Source organism: Dendropsophus ebraccatus, chromosome 9, assembly GCF_027789765.1.
Source record: "Dendropsophus ebraccatus isolate aDenEbr1 chromosome 9, aDenEbr1.pat, whole genome shotgun sequence".
Classification (NCBI taxonomy): Eukaryota; Metazoa; Chordata; class Amphibia; order Anura; family Hylidae; genus Dendropsophus; species Dendropsophus ebraccatus.
This window is the reverse complement of record NC_091462.1, coordinates 18,427,926-18,454,665: the sequence shown is the minus strand read 5'-3', so window position 1 is coordinate 18,454,665 and position 26,740 is coordinate 18,427,926. Positions and strand designations below refer to the sequence as shown.

The 26,740-nt window shown below is 45.9% G+C and overlaps 1 protein-coding gene across 2 annotated transcripts in view; it reads left to right on the top strand.

The window, feature by feature from the left end:
* The first annotated feature begins 10,205 nt into the window (after positions 1-10,205).
* GTDC1 (glycosyltransferase like domain containing 1) overlaps positions 10,206-26,740 on the top strand; it is a 173,766-nt gene continuing 157,231 nt past the window's right edge. The window contains exon 1 of one of the 2 annotated variants that reach the window (XM_069985076.1): positions 10,206-10,404. In XM_069985076.1, coding sequence (XP_069841177.1) covers positions 10,226-10,404 — 179 coding nt within the window. In that variant the 5' untranslated portion in view covers positions 10,206-10,225. Of the gene's footprint in view, positions 10,405-14,166; positions 14,271-26,740 lie in introns of those variants that run through there. The other variant, XM_069985077.1, reaches the window with a different exon arrangement.

Sequence of the window (26,740 nt, the reverse complement as noted above, 5' to 3'; positions counted from 1 at the left end):
GGTGCGTCTGCGATGGGAAACTTCCTTCAAGCTGATGTATAAGGACTAGTTCTCCTTTTCTTGTGCTTGATCAGCACATATATAATATGAGCAGCCTAGGAGGATGCACAGGTATATGCCCCGTATACAGAATGCAGAGGGTCCATGGTATAGAGACACAGATGGGTATTGCAAACTTCGAGATTAATTATTGGAAAGCTAGACTAGACATCTAAAATGAAAAGATTATGCAGGATTACAAAGGCACGGCTGCTTTCTTCCAGAAACAGCGCCACTCTGGTCCTCAGGTTGTATGTGGTATTACAGATCAGCTCAATCGCTTCAAGCTGAGCTGCAATACCACACAAAAACTGAAATCAAGAGGCGCTGTTTCTGTTTATAATAGTCAATAACTCCTTTAAAAATCATTCAACCCCAAATTCATTCAAAAAAGACCCCTAAAATTGAATCCAGACCCAGAACCATAATCCAGATCCCAGTACTGTATGCTGAGGGCTGTATGCTGAGCTATGTACGCTAAGTGCTGTATGCTATGTACTGTATTCCGAGCGCTGTATGCTGTGTACTGTATGCTGAGCGCTGTATACTGTATGCTGAATGCTGTCTGCTATGTACTGTATGCTGTGTACTGTATACTGAGTGCTGTATGCTGTGTACTGTATGCTGAGTGCTGTATATTGAGCGCTGTATAATGAGCACTGTAAGCTGAGCGCTGTATACTGTATGCTGTATACTGAGCGCTGTATGATGAGCATTGTATTCTGAGTGCTGTATGCTGTGTACTGTATGACGATTTCTGTGTGCTGAGTGCTGTATGCTGAGCACTGTGTGCTGAGTGCTGTATAATGAGCGCTGTATGCTGAGCACTTTTATTCCAAGCACTGTATGCTAAGCGCTGTATTCCGAGCACTGTATGCCAAGCACTGTATTTCGAGCGCTGTATGCTAAGCGCTGTATTCCGAGCGCTGTATGCTGAGCACTGTATTCCGAGTGCTGTATGCTGAGCACTGTATTCCGAGCGCTGTATGCTGAGCACTGTATTCCGAGCGCTGTATGCTGAGCACTGTATTCCGAGCGCTGTATGCTGAGCACTGTATTCCGAGCGCTGTATGCTAAGCGCTGTATTCCGAGCGCTGTATGCTGAGCACTGTATTCCAAGCGCTGTATGCTGAGCCCTGTATACTGAGCGCTGTTTGCTGAGCAGTGTATTCCTAGTGCTGTATGCTGAGCACTGTATACTGAGCGCTGTATGATGAGCGGAGTATACTGAGCGCTGTTTGCTGAGCAGTGTATTCCTAGTGCTGTATGCTGAGCACTGTATTCCGAGCGCTGTATGCTGAGCACTGTTTGCTGAGCACTGTATTCCAAATGCTGTATTCTGAGCACTGTATACTGAGTGCTGTATGCTGAGCACTGTATACTGAGTAGTGTATTCCGAGCGCTGTATACTGAGCACTGTATTCCGAGCGCTGTATGCTGATCAGTGTATTCCGAGCGCTGTATGCTGATCAGTGTATTCCGAGCACTGTATGCTGAGCACTGTATTCCGAGCACTGTATTCCGAGCGCTGTATGCTGAGCACTGTATTCCGAGCGCTGTATGCTGAGCACTGTATTTCGAGCGCTGTATGCCAAGCGCTGTATTCCGAGCGCCGTATGCTGAGCACTGTATGCTGAGCACTGTATTCCAAATGCTGTATGCTGAGCACTGTATACTGAGTAGTGTATTCCGAGCGCTGTATTCCGAGCGCTGTATGCTGATCAGTGTATTCCGAGCGCTGTATGCTGATCAGTGTATTCCGAGCGCTGTATGCTGATCAGTGTATTCCGAGCACTGTATTCCGAGCACTGTATGCTGAGCACTGTATTCCGAGCACTGTATGCTGAGCACTGTATTCCGAGCGCTGTATGCTGAGCACTGTATTCCGAGCGCTGTATGCTGAGCACTGTATACCGAGCGCTGTTTGCTGAGCAGTGTATTCCTAGTGCTGTATGCTGAGCACTGTATACTGAGCGCTGTATTCCGAGCGCCGTATGCTGAGCACTGTATGCTGAGCCCTGTTTGCTGAGCACTGTATTCCGAGCGCTGTATGTTGAGCACTGTATTCTGAGCAGAGTATGCCGAGTGCTGTATTCCAAGTAGAGATGAGCGAACTGCTCGGACTTTTGGTCGGAAAGCAGTTCGCTCTCTCAGCATGCCTTTGATCCCGGCCGCATAGTTGCACTCACGGGAATATGCGGCCAGGATATTCCAGGGAATCCCTGTTGAATTCCCTGGAATATCCTGGCAGCATATTCGCGGGAGCGCAAGTATGCGGCCAGGATCAAAGGCATGATGAGAGAGCGTCAATGGACCAATGGACCAAAGTCCGACGGTCCGCTCAACTCTAATTCCAAGCACTGTATACAGGGCTCCAGATGGCGACCAAAATGGTCGCCAATGCGACTGACATTTTGCAAATGGCGCCCAGATTTATTAATCTGGGCGCCATTTGCGACTGGCCCCGGCGGCGGCGCGCTGTCTCTTTAAGATGCGCGGCTGATGCGCGGCTGCCGGGGGTGTCCCGTCCTATCCCCGGCAGCGCGGCGCATCAGTGAGCTGCCTGGGGCCCTGACTTCCGGCACAGGAAGCGCACGTCAGAGACGCTTCCTGTGTCAGAAGTCACAGCCCCGGCGTACAGGGAGCTCACTGATGCGCCGCGCTGCCGGGGATAGGACGGGACACCCCCGGCAGCCGCGCATCAGCCGGGGACAGCGTCCGAAGAAGAAGAGGATCGCCGGGGGAGCGGATTGTCAGGTGAGTTTGTGTGTTTGTTTTTTTTAAATATTGCTTAGCATAGAGGAAAGGGGGGGGGGGCATCTATAATGGGGGGAGAAGAGGGGCCATCTATAATGGGGGGAGAAGAGGGGGCATCTATAATGGGGGGAGAAGAGGGGGCATCTATAATGGGGGGAGAAGAGGGGGCATCTATAAGGGGAGGGGGTATCTATAAGGGGGGGAGAGGGGGCATCTATAATGGGGGGAGAAGAGGGGGCATCTATAATGGGGGGGAGAGGGGGCATCTATAAGGGGAGGGGGTATCTATAAGGGGGGGAGAGGGGGCATCTATAATGGGGGGGAGGAGGGGGCATCTATAATGGGGGGGAGGAGGGGGCATCTATAATGGGGGGGGAGAGGGGGCATCTATAATGGGGGGGAGGAGGGGGCATCTATAATGGGGGGAAGGAGGGGGCATCTATAATGGGGGTAGAGGGGGTCATCCATAAGGGGAGGGGGTATCTATAAGGGGGGGAGAAGAGGGGGCATCTATAATGGGGGGGGAGAGGGGGCATCTATAATGGGGGGGAGGAGGGGGCATCTATAATGGGGGTAGAGGGGGTCATCTATAAGGGGAGGGGGCCATCTATAGGTGTAGGGCAAACTGGCTGCAGACACTGGGAGATAGATATATGCACAATTATTATTATCAGGGCCCCTCAGGTGTCTGTATTGTAGGGGGTCACTTGCATTAGTCACTAGGTGAGAGATATATCTATCTATATATATAAGTCTAGCTCAGTATGTATAGACTGTTGCAAGCTTTTAAAGGGAACCTGTCTCCCCCGGTGACGGGGTGACAGGCTCCCAATCCCCGTTAGAACCCCCTATACTCACCTCATCGCGCCGGGTCCCGCTTCTGAAGATGGTCGGGTCACGGAGATCTCAGCCGCTGCAGCCCGGCGCGCACACTGACAGATGAGTCCAACGCTCATAGAGAATGACAGAGCACTGGACTCTCCCGTCATTCTCTATGAGCGTTGGACTCATCTCTCAGCGCACGCCGGGCTGCAGCGGCTGAGATCTCCGTGACCCGACCATCTTCAGAAGCGGGGTGAAGATGAGGTGAGTATAGGGGGCTCTAATGGGGGGTTGGGAGCCTGTCACCCCGGTACGGGGGTCGACAGGTTCCCTTTAAGTTCAAGTTCAGAAGAGTAAGCCTCATTAAAAGGCTAGCCAAGTGAAGCTGAAGTACTGAGTCAGACTGGATATGGTTGTCAGACTGGATATGGTTGTCAAGTTGCAAGTTTCCATGTTGAACATTTTCAAACTAAGAAAAGAAAGGATCTAAAGGAGGAGGAGGAGGAGGCTGCTGTGGCCTCTGCACACAGTAAGTCCCAAGTAACATAACATTAATTTTACATGGTTTAAAATGTTGGCGACCAAATATTCTATTTGGCGCCTAAATTTTTCAGGTTAGGAGCCAATGGCTCCTAGGTAAATTTTTTAGTCTGGAGCCCTGGTATACTAAGCACTGTATTCCGAGCGCTGTACGCTGAGAACTGTATTCCGAGCACTGTATGCTGAGCACTGTATTCCGAGCGCTGTATACAGAGCACTGTATTTCGAGCACTGTATGCTGAGCACTGTATACTGAGTGCTGTATGCTGAGCACTGTATTCCGAGCGCTGTATACTAAGTGCTGTATGCTAAGCGCTCTAAACTATGCACTGTATTCCGAGCACTGTATTCAGACCACCGACTAGGAGAAAAAAAAAATGTATACCTGCCACTCTTCGCAGTTCTTCTCTAGATACATTGAAGGACACACGAGCCGCCTCCAATGCATCTACAATGGTCTGTGAGGTCTGGAGACCTGAGTACTCCTGCCACATAGCCGGATTGTACTGTATTACTACCTGCAATACAATACACTACTTCAGTATCTTCCATTTCTGCTCTGCTGTGTCAGTCTTCACTGTTCTGACATTCTATTCATGAACCATGAACATCAGGATAAAGTGATATGAAAGGTCGTGTCTGCATAGGAGGAAGTGGCACTGTATATAGCAGGTGGAGAACACTGACAGGTCCCATCCATAGAAGCCACCGCAGCCGTATCAGAGCACTATGTCGCCTCGGAATTGTCAGCTCTTTGGGTTTTATTCCTTTAAATTCGCAGTTAGCCTAATGCTCTATTACAATGACCTACAGCACAGATGTGCGCGGTTATTGCCGGGGAGATGACTCCGATCTGTCATGGATTTTGCACACTCTCCCACACTCGGGTTCAGCACATCAACTTTTGCGACACGTTTAAGGTCACTCGTGTTGTCTGAGTTCTCACCGCGCATGAAGCATTAAGCCATCGAGCCTCTTCTCACCTCTAGTTAAGCCTAAAATGCCCATAACATGTTTTCATAGCTCTGAGAGCCGGGCGGCTTGATGCGGCTAACACAGGTGATACTAATTCTGAGCGACACGCCGGACGCCAACGCTAAAAGCTTCAGCCTGTGTCAGGGTATTACAGACTTACTCCGACAGTCCAGTGAGCAGCAGCCACGGCCTCTTCTCACATACACGCCGGCCGTCTCCGCACCTACAATACAGACAAAGAGGAAAAGTCAACCATGAAAACAGATCTAACATAGTGTATAGGTGGCGGGACACTGTTAGGGGTAGCCGGATGTGTGGTCCAGATCATCCTTACATCTCAATGTGACCCAGGGGTCAGAGATGTTAATATTCTGATATTAAAGGGGTATTCCCCCTGCAGAAGCATATAGCATTGCTTACCTGTCTGTCCCAGTTCTAAAACCACCAAATATTCATTTGTTTTGGGATCTTAAAGGGGTACTCCTCTTTTTTTCACAGTGCTGATACGGTCACCAGCGCTAGAGCGGGGAGGCATTTGTGAAAAAAAGAGCTCTATCCATTCCGGACATACCCTTTAAGGTCCTATTCCCCCGTGCGACTATGAGGAGTAAACCAGCGCTATTAGCGCTTGTTTGCTCCTTGTTCCCCGCTCACTGCCACTGCTATTCCGCACGACAGCAGCGAGCAGGTGAGTACATGAGAGGCTGCGGGGAGGTGCGCAGGGGCTGCTCGGGTGATCGCTAGATTGTCCGGGCAGCCCATAGCATACAGCAGCGGTCTGCTGCCACCGCTCCTATTCCACGCAATGACGGCAGCAGATTGTTGTTTTTCTGGTCGTTTGTCAACATGTTTGAAAGACAAACGACGCAACGATCAGCTGACGTAAACGTTGTCGGCTGGTCGTTGCCTTCTATTCCACGGGACGATTATTGGAAGCATAAGAGGAGGCCGGAGCGCGAACTGGGTAATGTATGCACCAGGCCGTGTGTATGTATGTAAGGGGGCTACCGCTTACATACTAGCAGCGGATGAAAAAGCTAAGGGTACCTACCCTATTCACAATGACAGCGCCTGGAAGCGCATCAGATTTCACTGCAAACTTGCAGTGTGCAATCCGCTGCGATTCGCTATGTGTGAAGGCAGCGCTAAGTAGGATGTTACTATATTGTGGCAGTGGGGAATGCAGAGGCCATGGGGCATAACTGTACCGCATATACACTCACCGGCCACTTTATTAGGTACACCATGCTAGTAACGGGTTGGACCCCCTTCTGCCTTCAGAACTGCCTCAATTCTTCGTGGCATAGATACAACAAGGTGCTGGAAGCTTCCTCAGAGATTTTGGTCCATATTGACATGATGACATCACACAGTTGCCGCAGATTTGTCGGCTGCACATCCATGATGCCAATCTCCCGTTCCACCACATCCCAAAGATGCTCTATTGGATTGAGATCTGGTGACTGTGGAGGCCATTGGAGTACAGTGAACTCATTGTCATGTTCAAGCAGAAATCGAGACTCATCAGACCAGGCAATGTTTTTCCAATCTTCTACTGTCCAATTTCGATGAGCTTGTGCAAATTGTAGCCTCAGTTTCCTGTTCTTAGCTGAGCGGAGTGGCACCCGGTGTGGTCTTCTGCTGCTGTAGCCCATCTGCCTCAAAGTTGGCCGTACTGTGCATTCAGAGATGCTCTTCTGCCTACCTTGGTTGTAACGGTTGGCTATTTGAGTCACTGTTGCCTTTCTATCAGCTCGAACCAGTCTGCCCATTCTCCTCTGACCTCTGGCATCAACAAGGCATTTCCGCCCACAGAACTGCCGCTCACTGGATGTTTTTTCTTTTTCGGACCATTCTCTGTAAACCCTAGAGATGGTTGTGCGTGAAAATCCCAGTAGATTGGTAGTTTCTGAAATACTCAGACCAGCCCTTCTGGCACCAACAACCATGCCACGTTCAAAGGCCCCAAATCACCTTTCTTCCCCATACTAATGCTCGGTTTGAACTGCAGGAGATTGTCTTGACCATGTCTACACGCCTAAATGCACTGAGTTGCCGCCATGTGATTGGCTGATTAGAAATTAAGTGGTAACGTGCAGATGGACAGGTGTACCTAATAAAGTGGCCAGTGAGTGTATATCACTGCAAGACTCCCAGCCTGACACCCTGTGTGAACGCTGACTAACCAAACAATAGTCAAAAGGGTTATCCATTCTTTTTGTTGCTGTTGTTTTTGCATTTTGACTATAAATTTTTGATACCACATTATATTTTTTTTTTTTCATACCAAGCTATATGTATACATTTTTTATACTGCGCTATATATATATATATATATATATATATATATATATATATATATTCCATACCGTGCTATATATTTATTTATTTTTTTTCATACCGTGCTATATATATATTTTCCATATCGCGCTATACATATATTTTTTTTTTCATACCGCGCTATATATATATTTTCCATACCGCGCTATATATATATATATTTTCCATACCGCGCTATATATACATATTTTCCATACCACGCTACTTATATATATTTTTCACACCGCACTATATATATTTTTTTTTTATATCGCACTATATATATATTTTTTTTATGCTGCATTATATATATATTTTTTCATCACACTATATATTTTTTTTTCATCACACTATATGTATATTTTTTCATATCGCACTATATATATATATATATATATTTCTTTTAATACCGCGCTATATTTATAGATATATTTTCCCCACTCTATCTTCAATGTACAAACCAGTCGTGTTTTTAAAAAGAGAACTGCACAAAAAAAGTTTTAAAACAAATGCAAACTGATTTTTTTTTTAAATGGACGTCCATAAAATGTTGCTGACTGGGAACCACCGGCTGATTTTTACTTTAAAAAACGACTATTGTCCTGAAGATAATGTGAACAGTGCTGTCATTTGTAACAACGTCACCATAAATAACACACTCATGTGCTTGGACTTGTAGTTCTCCCGGATGATGACACGCCGCCTCTTCTATTCACGGCAACGATAACGGACTTCAGAGAGCCGGTGACGTCACTCCGTGAGAATCTCTTGGCCGTAGGAGCCTACGATCTACCCGCCTCTTCTTCTACGTCACTGCGAGTTCCGACAGCGTGCTGGAGGAAGGGGGCGTGGCTAGTGACGTGCACGCATGCGCAGGAAGCGGTCAGTGTCATTTCCCTTGTCTCGTGTGTGCGGTGCGTGTGTTATGGTGTCACCGTGGGCGGTTGTGGCCCCCGGGGCTGCCACCGTGTGCGGGGCTCCTCCATAACATAGTGTCTGGCGGGTTTAGTGCGGGGACGTGTGGTTCTATTATAGCTGATGTTTTCCCACAGTATCAGCATGCTGGGGCTTGTAGTTCTTCCTGTCTTTTTCCATGTGCACCACTTTACATGATTCCTTTAATGTTCCATTAAAATTACTTTACAAAAACGATAAATTTGCATATTTAATGGGAACATTATATATATATATATATATATATATATATTACAGTGGTACCTTGGTTTAAGAGTAACTTGGTTTAAGAGCGTTTTGCAAGAAGAGCTCACAGTTTTTCAAAATTGTGACTTGGTTTAAGAGCATTGCTTTGGTTTAAGAGCTCCTAGTATTGTGGGGGAGGGGCATGGCCTGCATAGCGGGGTCTGCAGCCCTGTACTCTGACCCAGGAAGTCTCCCTCACCTTCCAATTTATAGCAGATCCACTTCAGGCTGAGGCTTGCATCAGGGGACAGGACTGTGGGGGTAATCTCTTTATAGCTTTAACCCCTCTCTCCCTGGACAGAGAGTGCTGCTATACTGTGTCAACATCTGCCCTGCTCATTCCTTCATACTCCCTGCAGTCTCTATCAGTCCTTGTGTTTCCCATCCTCTCCATCCCTGCTATAATGTGCTTGCACTCACACTCAGCTATACACACTGCTGCTATCATGTGCTTGCACTCACACTCAGCTATACACATTGCTGCTCTAATGATTATAAAATGATTTTTGGGGTGTGGAACCAATTGTCTACATTTCAATAATTTCTTATGGGAAAATTTGCTTTGGTATAAGAGTGGATTTGGATTACAAGCACGGTCCCGGAACGAATTATGCTCGTAATCCAAGGCACCACTGTATATATATATAACTATCCCCCAATATGTGTGTGTGTATATATATATATATATATATATATATATATATTTTACATTTATTAGGGGACCCAGTATAGTATTAACGACCACTATGGTCATAGATACATAAAAGGTACATGCCGCTGCCTATATACTGCACATTCGCCTCCTGCAGTGTCCTCTGTTTCATCCCAGCTCAGCTCCATCCATACATTTTGTTACTGACACTAGTTTTATGTGTCCAGTCTGACAACCTAAACTAGGTGTAATGTGTAGCTGGAAGTGGTGCGTCCTGTGTCAGCTGACATCATCACCTATCAGATCCTTTCCCACCTACCTCCACCCTTGTTAGTCATCTCTGTCCCTTGATCTTATATCTCCCCTAAGAGACCAGGAGAGCACTGATCTACCGTAGTAGATGAGTCCATAGATTGATCACCTGCAGAGTTATACTCCTTCTCTCACCCCAATGTCTGCCTTATATGTCAGAAGATACCGAGTGTGTCCTGTAGGACAGGCCTTCCAGCTGTTGTAATATTACAAGTTCCTTCATGCCTGGACAATTAAGCTCTGGCTGCCCAGGCATGATGGGATTTGTAGTCTTCTAACTGCTGGGAGGCCTGAGTATGACACCTGTGCTCTATAGTGTGAGTTAGGGGACAGAAGATCTGTGTCACTGATCAATGACTTGCTGCGCTTAGACTTCAGAGGAGGTTCAGGAATGAGACTCCACCCCCTGCAAAGGCCGAGGCATCATGGGAGATGTAGGCAGCAAAGGAAAACCATTTTACAGGGATAATAGGAATTAAGATGGCAGACAAACCCGTCTATGACCACGTCAGCTGCAGCACAAGACCCTCCTAGGTCCTGTGGATAGGGGGTGAGTGTCACTTTATGGTGGCTGATCTATCATGTGATACTATATGTTATTTATTACAGATGAGCATCCTCCTGATCGAGCCGTTTTATGGAGGGTCTCACAAGCAGCTGATGGACCTGCTGAAGGGAGAGATGGAGGGCAGCGTCCTGTATAGTCTCCCGGCTAAGAAGTGGCACTGGAGGGCCCGCACCGCAGCCCTCCACTTCATGCAGGCCGTCCCCACCAGCGACTCTTACAGGTAATGTTATATATCCCGTTATATATCCCATTCTGAGAAGAACGATGACACGGCAGGTGGACGCCATCATTCTGCATCCGTCACATCACGCAGCAGAGTGGTGATCTGCCAGACACCTCTCCCCGCCCTATGTCTGCCCCATAGACTCACATTATGCGGCCGTCCTGTAATATATAGGGATGAATGATGATGTCCTGTAATGTATAGGGATGGATGATGTGGTGTAATGCATAGGGATGGATGATGTCCTGTAATGTATAGGGATAAATGACGATGTCCTATAATGTATAGGGATGGATGATGTCCTGTAATGTATAGGGATGGATGATGTCCTGTAATGTATAGGGATGGATGATGTCCTGTAATGTATAGGGATGGATCATGTATAGGGATGGAGGTCGTCCTGTAATATATAGGGATGGATCATGTATAGGGATGGAGGTCGTCCTGTAATATATAGGGATGGATCATGTATAGGGATGGAGGTCGTCCTGTAATATATAGGGATGGATCATGTATAGGGATGGAGGTCGTCCTGTAATATATAGGGATGGATCATGTATAGGGATGGAGGTCGTCCTGTAATATATAGGGATGGATCATGTATAGGGATGGAGGTCGTCCTGTAATATATAGGGATGGATCATGTATAGGGATGGAGGTCGTCCTGTAATATATAGGGATGGATCATGTATAGGGATGGAGGTCGTCCTGTAATATATAGGGATGGATCATGTATAGGGATGGAGGTCGTCCTGTAATATATAGGGATGGAGGTCGTCCTGTAATATATAGGGATGGAGGTCGTCCTGTAATATATAGGGATGGATCATGTATAGGGATGGAGGTCGTCCTGTAATGTATAGGGATGGAGGTCGTCCTGTAATGTATAGGGATGGAGGTCGTCCTGTAATGTATAGGGATGGATGATGTGGTGTAATGTATAGGAATGGAGGTCGTCCTGTAATATATAGAAGTGGAGGTTGTCCTGTAATGTATAGGGATGGATGATGTGGTGTAATGTATAGGAATGGGTGATGTATAGGGATGGCTGATGTCTTGTAATATATAGGGATGGGTGATGTATAGGGATGGAGGTCGTCCTGTAATATATAGGGGTGGATGATGATGTGGTGTAATGTATAGGGATGGGTGATGTATAGGGATGGATGATGTGGTGTAATATTTAGGGATGGAGGTCGTCCTGTAATATATAGGGGTGGAAGCATTATATACATGACAGCAGATTGCGGCTCCTGTTTGCCGTCTCTTTCACCCCGGTCACTATGACGGCATGAAATCAATTTCTGCAGCAATGTATACAATGCGTAGATGCCGTGTGAAGCTCGGCTTCCAGTCTCCGCTCTTTCGGTTGTGGAAGTTAGGAGGCATTTTTGACATGTATCTAGAAATGTTCTGGCGTGTCCTTTAATCTCTCCCAGCCGTGTCCTCCAGCAAATCACAAGGTTATCTCCATCCCCAAGGTCGGCGTCACAAGACATCCTGTAACAAGCCGGTCAGACGTTACTCACACTCGCCCCATTACCCCAACACAAATCACATTGACCTCACATAACGTAATTGTGGTTCATCGCATTACCTAGAGTTTAGGAGATCCCATGAAAGGCGGACATGCTGTCCTATGTCCATGGGAAACAGTGTATAAAGCCATCACATGTCACAGGGATCAGCTGATCGCCCCAGCTCTCACCCCTGGTGGGTCAGTGTATGAAGTTGCTGAGGTCAGCCAGGAGCAGGGCCTTAGAAGTTACGATATTAAAGGGTTTTCAAGGATTTTTGTCATTGATAGCCTATCCTCAGAGTAGGCCGTCTGGATATGATTGGTAGGGGGGTCTGACACCTAGCTTCTTGCCAAAGCCGCAGCCCCTGTATAAACAGTGAATGGATTAGGAAGATTGGGTTACTGCAGCCCAGTAGCTTCCATTCACCTCAATAGGAGTTGAGCTGCAGTAACAGAACATGGCCACTACACGGCGTATGGAGCTGTCTGCTTCTAGCCTGGTTCACTGTATATGCTGATTACCTGGGTGCCAGATGTCAGACCCCTACAGTTCAAATGTTAAAAGGGGGTTTTCACAATTTTTTTTTTCTTTCAAATCAACTAGTTTTGTAATTTACTTCTATTTCAAATTTTCTAGTTTTCCAGTACTTATCAGCTGCTGTATGTCCTGCAGGAAGTGGTGTATTCTCTCCAGTCTGACACAGTGCTCTCTGCTACCACCTCTTTTTCTATCTACAGGGGAAGGGGGGAGGGGTTCAGGAATAATTGTACTTTGTAATGGCGCCATTCATTCTACCCTAACATGTATGATGGAACCCCAAAATATTATTTAGGAAAATATAAATTGGTGAAATTAGAAAAAAGAATGCAACATGGTAACGTTTGGGGGGTTCCTGTGTCTACGTAATGCACTATATGGTAACAGCGACATAATACCATTATTCTATAGGTCAGTCCGAACACAACCATAGGCAGGTTACACAGATTCTCTAATGTTTTATTTGTTTTTTTAATGGAATCTTTTTTATTTTGCAATTAGTTATTTATAAAATGGCCGTATTGTGACTCCTATAACGGTTTTAGTTTTTCACCTTTTTTCCGCGATGATCTCTAGTTTTTATTAATACCATATTTGTGTAGATCGGAGATTTTTGATCACTTTTTATTATTATTTTTTTTAATATAAAATGTAACAAAAAATTGTTAATCCTGGCGCTTTTTTCCCCTTTCTTCGTTTACACCGTTCAGCGTACGGGACGTTGATTGTTATATTTTAATAGATTGAACAATTACGCACACTACGGTATATAATATGTTTGTTTAATTATTTTTATGTTTTATTTATATAATGGGATAGGGGGGTGATTTTAATCTTTATTGGGGGAGGGGCTTTGGTGTATTTTTAAAAATGTGTATTTTTTTTTTTTTTCTGACACATTTTAAATCCCCTTGGGGACTATTACATGCAATCATTAGATTGCATTCACTGATTACTGCTATGCCATAGCAGGTGTTATAGGTGCAGGTGTTATAGGTGCTCTGCTGATTGAACCTGCCTGTGGCAGACTCAATGAGCAGTGCGCTGATCAGACTGCGCGGAGGAAGGTAAGAGACCTCCAGCGGTTCGGACTGCGCGGAGGAAGGTAAGAGACACATCGATCAGGACCCCCGCAGTGTAACTTACCCCATCGGTAAGTGACAGGAGCTGCTCCTGTCACTTACACTTAAACACTGTGATCGTGGTGTTTAAGAGGTTAATGATCAGTGTAGCCTGTCATTAAGGTTGAGGGCCGGGCCACTGATTGCAGCCGGCCCCCACCTCCATTCCGGAGCGCGCTTCATAATCCAGGACGTCCTAGGTCGTCAAGGGGTCTTTAGAGGGTCTCACTGCCATAAGGGGACTTGATGTGTACGTGGTAGGTGTCACAAGGGGGGAGATTTATCAAACATGGTGTAAAGTGAAACTGGCTCAGTCACCCCTAGCAACCAATCAGATTCCACCTTTCATTCCTCACAGACTCTTTAGAAAATGAAAGGTGGAATCTGATTGGTTGCTAGGGGCAACTGAGCCAGTTTCACTTTACACCATGTTTGATAAATCTCCCCCAAGGTCTCCGACAGAGCATTGCCCATCACATTGGCCCGCTTCCCCCCCTCCCCCCACCACTGGTGCCATCTTTTCCCCAGATAAATGAGGCACGCGCCCAGCCGTCCACATGATGTAACACAATGGGATCCATCAGACTAGGCCCCTTCTTCCATTGCTCCATCATCCAGTCCTGGTGCCCATGTGCCGGTTGTAGATGGCGGACAGCGGTGAGCGCTCTGCCAGGCCCCATACACAGTAAGCAGCCATGCTCTGTGCCATCTGATATTTTTCAGCCGATTTTGTTTTTATCGCTCAGATTCTTCCAGTTGCCCATCTGGACCCATCGCCATCTCTAAGGCGCAATAAAACCCAAATCGATGAACGATGAGGTCCGTACACTCTTACGGTGTCATGTGACCTCCCATAATGCCTTGTTACCTAATAGAAGTATCTGCAGACTCAAAAAAACAGAGAAGAAAACAACAAACTCGTAAATCATTTGGGGATGAGTAAGACGAAGCGTCGGTGCTATTAGTGGAACGTCGGGAACTGAAGTTCTATGTTGTTTTATGTTTTCTCCTAATGGCGGCATGAAAAGACCCTCTAGTCCCAGAACGATGGTATTCAGCACCGGCACGTAACGCATTATAGGGGGAAACACGGTAAAACAAAGGCTGCAGTGAGATCACTGATGCCGGATGAATGAGACCATTTGTATTCTTATTGATAATATAGAAGAATGTCTTCACTCCAGAACTGTAATAAATGGCCCATATAACTCCTATTAGGGTCATCTATGTATACAACAGGAGGGAAAACAAGTGGTGTGGGAAGGTGATGTTAGTGCTGTCACTGCTGGTATTGACCCACCGAGAGCCTCATACCCACTATAGAGGGCATGTTAGTGAAGAAGGGGTCACTGATGAACTGGGTTCACAAAGAATGCAAGATAAAGCAGCAGCACAGCAAGGAAGGGGTTACACTGAGCACTGAACAGGCTGCACTGTGCTGGAGAAGGGGTTACGCTGAGCACTGAACAGGCTGCACTGTGCTGGAGAAGGGGTTACACTGAGCACTGATCAGGCTGCACTGTGCTGGAGAAGGGGTTACGCTGAGCACTGATCAGGCTGCACTGTGCTGGAGAAGGGGTTACGCTGAGCACTGAACAGGCTGCACTGTGCTGGAGAAGGGGTTACACTGAGCACTGATCAGGCTGCACTGTGCTGGAGAAGGGGTTACGCTGAGCACTGATCAGGCTGCACTGTGCTGGATCAGGGGTTACACTGAGCACTGATCAGGCTGCACTGTGCTGCAGAAGGGGTTACGCTGAGCACTGATCAGGCTGCACGGTGCTGGAGAAGGGGTTGCACTGAGCACTGATCAGGCTGCACTGTGCTGGAGAAGGGGTTGCACTGAGCACTGATCAGGCTGCACTGTGCTGGAGAAGGGGTTACACTGAGCACTGATCAGGCTGCACTGTGCTGGATCAGGGGTTACACTGAGCACTGATCAGGCTGCACTGTGCTGGAGAAGGGGTTACGCTGAGCACTGATCAGGCTGCACTGTGCTGGAGAAGGGGTTACACTGAGCACTGAACAGGCTGCACTGTGCTGGAGAAGGGGTTACACTGATCAGGCTGCACTGTGCTGGAGAAGGGGTTACACTGAGTGCCAAATAGGCTGCACTGTGCTGGATCAGGGGTTACACTGAGCACTGATCAGGCTGCACTGTGCTGGAGAAGAGGTTACACTGAGCACTGATCAGGCTGCACTGTGCTGGAGAAGGGGTTACGCTGAGCACTGATCAGGCTGCACTGTGCTGGAGAAGGGGTTACGCTGAGCACTGATCAGGCTGCACTGTGCTGGAGAAGGGGTTACACTGAGCACTGAACAGGCTGCACTGTGCTGGAGAAGGGGTTACACTGATCAGGCTGCACTGTGCTGGAGAAGGGGTTACACTGAGTGCCAAATAGGCTGCACTGTGCTGGATCAGGGGTTACACTGAGCACTGATCAGGCTGCACTGTGCTGGAGAAGAGGTTACACTGAGCACTGATCAGGCTGCACTGTGCTGGAGAAGGGGTTACGCTGAGCACTGATCAGGCTGCACTGTGCTGGAGAAGGGGTTACGCTGAGCACTGATCAGGCTGCACTGTGCTGGAGAAGGGGTTACACTGAGCACTGAACAGGCTGCACTGTGCTGGAGAAGGGGTTACACTGAGCATTAAACAGGCTGCACTGTACTAGGGTATACACTGAGCATTGAACAGGCTGCGTTGTGCTGGAGAAGGGGTTACACTGAGCACTGATCAGGCTGCACTGTGCTGGAGAAGGGGTTACGCTGAGCACTGATCAGGCTGCACTGTGCTGGAGAAGGGGTTACACTGAGCACTGAACAGGCTGCACTGTGCTGGAGAAGGGGTTACACTGATCAGGCTGCACTGTGCTGGAGAAGGGGTTACACTGAGTGCCAAATAGGCTGCACTGTGCTGGATCAGGGGTTACACTGAGCACTGATCAGGCTGCACTGTGCTGGAGAAGAGGTTACACTGAGCACTGATCAGGCTGCACTGTGCTGGAGAAGGGGTTACACTGAGCACTGATCAGGCTGCACTGTGCTGGAGAAGGGGTTACGCTGAGCACTGATCAGGCTGCACTGTGCTGGAGAAGGGGTTACACTGAGCACTGAACAGGCTGCACTGTGCTGGAGAAGGGGTTACACTGAGCATTAAACAGGCTGCACTGTACTGGGGTATACACTGAGCATTGAACAGGCTGCGTTGTGCTGGAGAAGGGGTTACACTGAGCACTGAACAGGCTGCACTGTGCTGGAGAAGGGGTTACACTGAGCACTGAACAGGCTGCATGGTGCTGGAGAAGGGGTTACACTGAGCATTAAACAGGCTGCACTGTACTGGAGAAGGGGTACACTGAGCATTGAACAGGCTGCACTGTGCTGGAGAAGGGGTTACACTGAGCACTGAACAGGCTGCACTGTGCTGGAGAAGAGGTTACACTGAACACTGATCAGGCTGCACTATACTGGAGAAGGGGTACACTGAGCATTGAACAGGCTGCGTTGTGCTGGAGAAAGGGTTACACTGAGCACTGAACAGGCTGCACTGTGCTGGAGAAGAGGTTACACTGAACACTGATCAGGCTGCGCTGTGCTGGAGAAGGGGTTACACTGAACACTGATCAGGCTGCGCTGTGCTGGAGAAGGGGTTACACTGAGCACCGAACAGACTGCAATGTACTGGGGAATGATTTATACAGAACATTACTATAGATGGCATGTAGAGACGTGGTTACTGATGGACTGGATTTGCAGTGGAAGCAGAAGGGAAATAATCAGCAGCAGCAAAGCAAGCCAAGGGTTACTGTAAACCATACTTCTGCTGTTGTTGAACATTTAAAGGGGTACTCCGACGAGGGCAGAAATATTTCAAATCAGCTGGTGTCAGAAAGTTATATAGATTTGTAATTTACTTCTATTTAAAAAATCTTTAAGTTTTCCAGTACTTATCAGCTGCTTTATGTCCGAAAGGAAGTGGTGTTTTCTTTCTGGTGCCACCTCTGTCCATGTCAAGAACTGTCCATAAAGTCCCTATAGAAAACTTTTCCTGCTCTGGACAGTTCCTGACATGGACAGAGGTGGCAGCAGAGAGCATTGTGTCAGAATGGAAAGAATACCCTACTTCCTGCAGGACATTCAGCAGCTGATAAGTAGTGGAAGAGTTATTTAAATAGAAATTAATTACACATCTGTATAACTTTCTGACACCAGTTTAAAAGGAAAAAAAAATCCTCTTTACCACATTAAGTGGATGACTTTGTACAAAAGCTTACCTCCTAAAGAGTCATTCTTTTCTTGCTTCAGGACATACAGCAGCTGATAAGTACTGGAAGAATTGAGATTTTTAAATAGAAGTATTTTTTAAATAGTTTTTTTTAAAGGGATTGTATCACTTTCAGAAGGAAGTCATGGCCAGTCTGCACTTATGAAGCATTATGCTATATCTTCTATATGCATGCAGGTGAAGTCCTAGGTGTATGACGGTTGGCCCCAGCCTTACTGCAAGGCTCTAGGGATAGCTATATCTACATTTGGCCCTTATCAGGGTGCAGTGCTCTTTTCGTCCATCTTTTCTGGAGGTCTGTGGGTTGGTGACCATTAGGTTCCGCACCCTTTTGCAACCTTGATTGCAACACTGGAACAGCGTTTACCTAAACTTTGGCTAAAGGTGGCTATTAATTGATTTGAAAGAAAAAAAAATATGGAATATTTCCTTAAAGAGACTCTGTCAGCAGGTTCATGTGCATAATAAACTAGTGACAGAGAAGCTGAACAGAATGATGGATCACTTACATTGTTCTGTGCAGCTGATCCAGAGATATCCTCCTGAATAACATGGACAATAAGTAGTCCTCTCCATTATGTGCATGAGCCCAGTAGTCCTGGATATTCATGAGAAGCAGAAAACTCCACCCACCAGCTGCTGATTGTCAGTTATCTATCCATGCTGTGTAAGGGCAGCAACTGTCAATCAGCAGCTGGAGGGCGAGGTGAGGGGTGTGGCAAGAATCCTTTTCGCCTGCATATTAGGAGAACGGCTGAACAGAATGATATAAGCAATACACCGATCTGTTCAGCATTTCTGTCACTAGTTTAGGACAAGTTCACACAACGTATTTTTTAATTCATTAACGGCTGTTGTAACACCGGCCGTTATTAAATGAAAAACAAATACATTGCATTAATTGTAATGGAATCCTGGCTGTATACACTCTGTCCGAGATTCGTTGCAGCCGCACAGAAAACTGACATGTTAGTTTCATTGAATAGTGGACGCACAAGACTGACAGAGCAGACAAGTTAAAGTGCTGCTCCGGACGCAATCTACATTGTCGGCTATGGGTAGCCAGAATGTGCCCGCATCCCAGTTCTAAAGAAACAAACTTCATCCGGCCGTGTCACACTGTGTGTGGATTGGCCTTAGGCCCCGTTCCCACTGAGGAAAGGTAGCGGAATTCCGCGACGGAATTGTCCGCCGTGGAATGCCGTTAGCCTCCCGCTCATAATGGGAGTCTATGGGAGGTGCGCGTTCATGTTCATTCTTCAGCGCGTACAGAGCAGGAGCGCGCGCCTCCCATAGACTCCCATTATGAGCGGGAGGCTAACGGCATTCCGCGGCGGACAATTCCGTCGCAGAATTCCGCTACCTTTCCTCAGTGGGAACGGGGCCTTATGCTGCACCTATTTAAGGCGGCATAAACCTATTGACAGATTCCCTTTAAAGGGGTACTCCTATCTGATAAAATGACGGTATACAATAAGGATCTCCCATTACCATTTAATTAGTGGGGGTCCGACATTAGGGACACAGATCCTTAGAATGAAGGGCTGTATATCTGCTCTATAGTGTTGTCCTGTAAGGGAACCACCACCGAGCCCCCTTCATCCTCAGGATTGGTGGGGGTCCCCAGTGATATACCATCATGAGGTCTGAACACTGTAAACTGCCTTCCGTCCCATCTCACATTACACCATCTTACCATACTACTTGTTCAGTGTTACACAGATGATTACTCTATGTTGCAGCCCTGATACTTGTAGTAGTATATAGCAGACACGTTGTATATACATGTAGTAACCCTGGGGCCTCAGATTCCCTTACTGCCTCCTTTCACCGGCTTCAGCCGTCTGTCCTGGATGACCTAGATCCAGACAGGATACTCAGATTGACTTAAAGGGGGTTGATGGTGATTGATGCTGGGGGCCTCTGGGAACAGGTGTGTCCAGGCTGCTGACACGTATCGCCTTACAGAGGAGCAGGTATACGGCTCCGGCACATGAGCGCCTAATGCCGCCTTTCATCACCACATACTGAACTTATCCTACACAACTATTATTTCCCCGTGTTATTTGACCTGTTGGATAAGCCGATGGTGTCTTTGTCCTAATGTAGGTAATTATCTCATTTCCCCGATCATTTAACTTTCAGCATAGGAGGCGGCCACGTCAGGCAGATGTCATACGTATCATGTCCGAGTTACGGAAAATACAAATGGAGTGTTACCATGGGGCCTCCACCTTCTTGGCTCTTTCTCCTTTACGCCATGGTCTGAGGCAGCCAACAGATTTCACTATATGGCGGCGCGGCGTGTGTGAGTGATGTCAGCCGCTAGAATGGTGACATCAACGGCCCAAAACAGGTCACGGAGTAAACAGAAATACCAGTTTCCGCCACAGACCAGTGTAAAACTGAGACTGGGGGGAATTTATTAGTGTTTTTTTTTTTTGTAGGTTAAAGGAGTACTCTGGGATTTAGAAACTTTTAATATACTGCAGGTAAATAGGAAACAATAAAAATGTTATTACCACTCCACTGCCTCGCCGGTGTCCTCCTGCGGTGTCTCCAAATCCCCGCTGACTACAGCCGCAACAAATTCTGCAGACAAACTTGTCTCTATAGTGATGGCCAATCAGCGACTGAGGTGGGACAGCACCGAGGCCAGTGATTAGCTAAGCGGAGATGAGTCTGCGGAAGTGGTGGCTGTGGTCAGCGGGGGAACTGGGGATGCCGCAGGAGGACCAAGGGGAAGTGTGGAGAGGTAAGAATAAGATTTATCAAACATGGTGTAAAGTGAAACTGGCTCAGTTGCCCCTAGCAACCAATCAGATTCCACCTTCCATTTTCCAAAGAGTCTGTGAGGAATTAAAGGTGGAATCTGATTGGTTGCTAGGGGCGACTGAGCCAGTTTCACTTTACACCATGTTTGATAAATCTCCCCCAATGTCTTTATTTTTTTCTATGTACCTGCAGCATTATATTAAAAGTTTCTCAATGCTGGAGTACCCCTTTAGGCTATGTTCACACAACATATTTTTCATATCAATTAAATAACAGCCGTTTTTGTCATTAAAAAATGTGCTGCATTGAAGTCAATGCAAACAACGGCTTTTGTTCACACAGGGGGAGATTTATCAAACATGGTGTAAAGTGAAACTGGCTCAGTTGCCCCTAGCAACCAATCAGATTCCACCTTTCTTTCCTCACAGACTCTTTGGAAAATGAAAGGTGGAATCTGATTGGTTGCTAGGGGCAAATGAGCCAGTTTTACTTTACACCATGTTTGATAAATCTCCCCCACAATGTATTGAATGATGCGGCCATGGAAATAATTGACATATTTCTCGCCATTCTACATTGATTTCAATGCTATTTTTAATGCGACAACAGCCGTTGTTTGAGCATTCTGTGAATATAACTACTTTTTCCACAGCATTGTGGAAAAAAATTACACCTTTTTTTTAATGACTATTAAAACCATTGAAATATCTCCCCCATTTTGCTTTCGGATTGGCCCATGCAACATACTACAGCCGTTTGTGACCCCAGTCCTACTCAAGTGCTGTATAAGACTTAGGGGAAATTTATCAGAGGTTTTGTGTCTGTATTTTGGCATAAATTGCACCATTTTTGCGCCTTGATCACTTTAACATGGCCCTCTCTGCAGTTATAGTGACTTTTCACTTTCTGAGGAATTTCTGGCAGACGGTATACAGATAGGGCTGGCCAGGGAGACATCTGATATGTAAAATGGAGAATATGTAATCATGTAGTTGATATAAAGTCAACCACACAGGCGAGACAGACATCGTTTCTACAAAATCTGTTTTTTTTTTCTGGTCAGACTGGGGAACCCATGACCCAGCTGCAATCAGGAAATGTATAGATGCAGCTGAGCTGGGATGAAACAAATGACACTGCAGAAATACTGATGTTGAATTGGCATTATATGGAAAAAACATTCTAAGTGCTTTATATTAAACTAGTATCATGACAGATCTATCTACCTATCTATCTATCTATCTATCTATCTATCTATCTATCTATCTATCTATCTTTACAAGTGATACATCTCCTTTCATTCCCCTGCTGTTCTTTTTCCATTGTAAACCCACCTAAGTTTTGCTTTTCCTAAACCTTTTATTTGCAGCCATAATGCCCCCTCCCCCCCTCCCTCCTCTTCCCAGGAGCAGCGTCTGTGCATCCAGCGGCACTGGCAGGCTATACATGGCAGCATAGCTTCAAGTTTATGCTCCTAATAGCTCTGATAGCTTATCTCATCCAAATAAAAATAGTGTGTAACATTGTATACTGCCCCCCAGGTGACTTCATATGGATAAAAGATATTATTTGTAACAAACCCTGGCCCTTAAAATAACCCCCAGGGGAAGTGTTCGACCGCATTTACTCCCTGAAGTCTGAAAAGTTTATTTTAAAGACAAACTACAAGCGTGTTACAAAGCAGCGGGAGGAGGGGGGGCGGAGGTGGACGCGGGAGAAAGTGCTGGTTAAATGGGCTGATTAGAACAAAAAGCAATGGGGACATACAGCACAATATCATATATATATATATATATATATATATATATATATATATATATATTACAAGGACAACAAGCAGCATAAACAGAATTACTATGTTGCTTTATAATGTACAAATATGTACAAATAACATTTCCTCATTTGACTTCTCCTCTTTCCATGTATTTTTTTGTGTTTTTTTTCTGTTATATAGGATTTACTTTATTTCATTTTTATATTCCTATTTATTGTAATTAAAAGGGAAATTAGTGTTTTTCCACTGTGCCCTCTCTGCTGCCACCTCTGTCCACGTCAGGAACTGTAGCAAATCCCCATATTAAACCTCTCCTGCTCTGGACAGTTCCTGACATGGACAGAGGTGGCAGCAGAGAGAACTGTGTCAGACTGGAAAGAATACACCACTTCCTGCAGGACATACAGCAGCTAATAAGTAATGAAAGACTTGAGATTTTTAAATAGAAGTAGTTTAGAAATAGGTTTGTAAAGGGATTTTTTCATCAGCAAACACCTTGTTTTTTTTCGAAGGAAGTAATGGGCAGTCAGCACATATGAAGCATTATGCTATTTCTTCTATATACCTGGAGGGGATGTCCTGGGTGTAATGCGGTTGGCCCCAGCCTTATGGCAGGGCTCTATGGATAATTATCTACACTTGGCCCTTATCAGGGTGCAGGGCTCTTTTCAGCTGTCCTTCCTGGAGGTCTGGAGTTGGTGACCGTTAGGTTTTGTCCCCATTTTGCAGCCTTGACTCCCTATCTGCAAAACCAGTCCTCTGCTTATGACCCATTGGTTTAGAAGACGTCCAGGTGTAAGACAGCTAACGGCCTTTTCCTAAACTTTGTCTAAGGGTGGCTATTAATCCCCGATCTTGCTGGCACCTTCTGGCCTATGCGGTTAAGTAAGGTTAGCTTGGGCTCATTTCCTTGGTAGACTGCATGTGTGGTCACATTCTGTAAAACATTTGGACATTTGAATAAAAAAAATTACATGGTAAATGACGTATAATTTTATACATGAATACAGTCCACCCAAGCTGATATCATCAAATGGAATCTGTTACTAGGTGTATGATGCCTTAAATAAGGACGGCATAAACTAGTGACAGAAATGCTGAACGGATCGGTGTATTACTTACATCATTCTGTTCAGCCGTTTTCCTAATATGCAGGAGAATAGGATTATTGCCACACCCCTCCCCCCGCCCTCCAGCTACTGATTGACAGTTGACTGCCTATACACAGTATGGATAGATAACTGCCAATCATCAGCTGGTGGGTGGAGTTTTCTGCTTCTCATGAATATCCAGGACTACTGGGCTCATGCACATAATGGAGAGGACTACTTATTGTCCATGTTACTTAGGAGGAGATCTCTGGATCAGCTGCACAGAACAATATAAGTTATACATCATTCCGTTCAGCTTCTCTGTCACTAGTTTATGCTCCCTGAGATAGGACACCAGAAACCTGCTGACAGAGCCTCCTTAATATGGATCATCTATGTGCTGTAACTGTATGTATATCCGTCCCATCTTCCCTTCTATGAATATACATATGTTATTTCCCATGCTCCTTTGCAGCCACCTAAGCAGACATGTGACCTGTAGATGAGTCATTGCTACCTAGTCACCGTCCCCCGGTTATGAACTCTTGGTATGCTCCACTATTAGAAAATACTTTACATAACAGCTGAATTCTGGGCTTGTCTTGTTACAGTAAATGAAGGCTATTTAAAGCATGGCATATCTGGGCGTGTAATGGGCTAATGTCGCCATGTGCCGTGCATTTGCTTGATATATGCTAAGCCCTTCCAGGTCCGTTCACCAAACAGACGGGCACCCAGGAAACCTAGAAATAAAGCACTAAGTCACTGCTGGAGGTGGTAGATGATCCGCGCTGCGTGCAGACGGTGTCCTGGATGCACCTCACATGTGCTGGGGTGACGTCACTCATCAGGTGCTCGCCTTGTGCTCGCTTTGTCCTTCATCTGCAGCAGTTAGCAATGAATCTCTGAATTCTTAAAGTGTCACTGTTGTTTAATTTTTTTTTTTTTGCAGAAATCAATAGTCCAGGCGATTTTAAGAAACTTAGTAATTGGGTTTATTAGCTGAAAAATTTATTTTTATCATGAAAAAGCAGTTTGAAGCTCTCCCCCCCTGTCTTCATGGTTTTCTATGGAGGGGGAGGGGGGATGGAGATGAGGCACCAAAACAGGACAACAAAGAGTTAATTTACAGCTACATCACCGGGCCATCTCCTCTGAAGTCAGCATTGACCTCTCTGACCTCTGAATACTGGCTTTCACACAAGTCCCACTGTGTAATCCTCTCTGCTGCCGACTAATCTCCCTCCTCCCTTCTCCATAGAACAGACAGGGTTATGTCTGATGTAAACAAGACACGATTTCCTGATAATGAGCAGTGAATGAGAGAGAGGAGGGAGGGACCTGGGGAAAGTCTTTTTAAATGCAGATAATGGCATATTTGCCTAATAATCCCAATTACAAAGTTTCTTAAAATCGCCTGGACTATTGATTTCTGCAAAAAAAAAAAAAAATTAAAATAATCCCGACAGTGACTCTTTAAAGGAAAGCACTAAAAATATAAAAAGTGCACAGTAGCTAGCAATGTTAGTTCTAGTGGATTACATGTCCACCAGTAGTTGCATTAGTCTGTGCATTCATCAAGTGTAATTCATGGGCCTTTACCATTCGTTCGGCACATGGCAGTCTCACTGGGTCTCCCTGTATACCTGAACGCCCGGCTCGGCTGAACATTCATGTGTTCTGAATGGGAAGAGGGAAGCCACTGCCAGACACCTTTGTGTTCTTCCCCACTACAAAATGATTGGGCAGTTGTCTGATTGTTCTTCTGTTGGGTGAGAGTCTGGAGGCCTCCATATACATTAGACGGTTTGGCTTTCTTTAGTAGTCTCCCTTGGTTATAGCTGTCACGTATAGGGAAGGTCCCACCGAGAATAAGGAGCTGAGCCTGCTCCCTGCACAATGAGTTTCGGCTGCTATCAAGAGCGGACATAGTTTCATTTATTAGGGCCTTTATTAGTCTCAGAAGTGACAGCTCGCTCAGCCGGTCACTGACGGAGACTAGAAAGGACTGCGGCCTGTGATTGGCTGAGAGGGCTGTCACTCCCGAGACAAGCCATTTATTCAGTTTATAATTTTTTTATATGACCGTAGCTATATAGAAAGTGTATATAACCCCTTTAATGTTATGGGCCCTAATAACAAAATAATAATAAAAATTTATTCTGGCCAATGGCCACTCATAAAATTATTGTTACTATTATATGACTTACAGAAGAGTTTCATCACCGGCAAAAACGATTATTTCCTGCTATTTTCCTAAGATCACAGCAGTCTGATCGAGACTGGAATGAAAGGACTTATCTCTCTGACACGGAAGCGGAGATGTGACTGATACGGGTGCCATCTGTCTGGCTGAAATTAGCATGAAATTAATGGAATTAGCTGTAGGTTAGCTTAAAGGGCAGAGGTGGGCTTGGCCGGGGGAAAGTATCCTGATGTCTGTCCTGTCCGCACATCGGGAAGAATCCTCAATACATAACCTGGTATTAAGACTCCTATCGGGATTTTTATTCTTCGGCTGAAATATGGAATTCACCTAAAAAAGTGCATAAAAGCAAAAAAAAAAAAAAATTTCCTTGTAATCAAGGTCTTAATGTTTTAATGAAGTATCAGGGTTTATGACAGAAGCTTTGGTAATTTTAGTTGCAGCTAAATGATGGTGTCAATATCGCGCCAATGTGAAAATTAAAGGTAAGACGGCATATGGGCTCCTAGTCCCAGAGAGCAAAGGGTCCAAAGATGGAAGGGTAGGATACTGTTAATGAATCACATAGTTCACTCAAGGTGTGATGCTGTTAGTGTTATGGTAGAAGGAGAGGTATTGAACTCTGACGAAAAAAAGGTGCAAAGATCAAAGTGTCAGGAAGAGGTGACGAGGTGAAAATGACACACTACTAGTGAGTTGTTACAGCACGGAACGACGTGCCGATCACTTTGTGTTCCTTCTCGCTAGTGGAGGACTAATTCCAAGGAATGAATAATAAAAAATAAAACGTATACATGAGCTCGACTGGTATTTACTTTGCAAACAACTGTGCGGATGGCGGCAGATCGTAGAGACTATGGCAATGTACACACCTATACGTAACAGACAGTGTATAACTATGCAGACGTCTTCTCTAAGATAATGTGTAAACTCCTTAACGCTTGGGCTGTTTTTGGAAGAAAGCTGTCTTTTTTTTCTAAATTTAGACAATTCCTTTAGAGTGCAACTATCGATTGTAAAA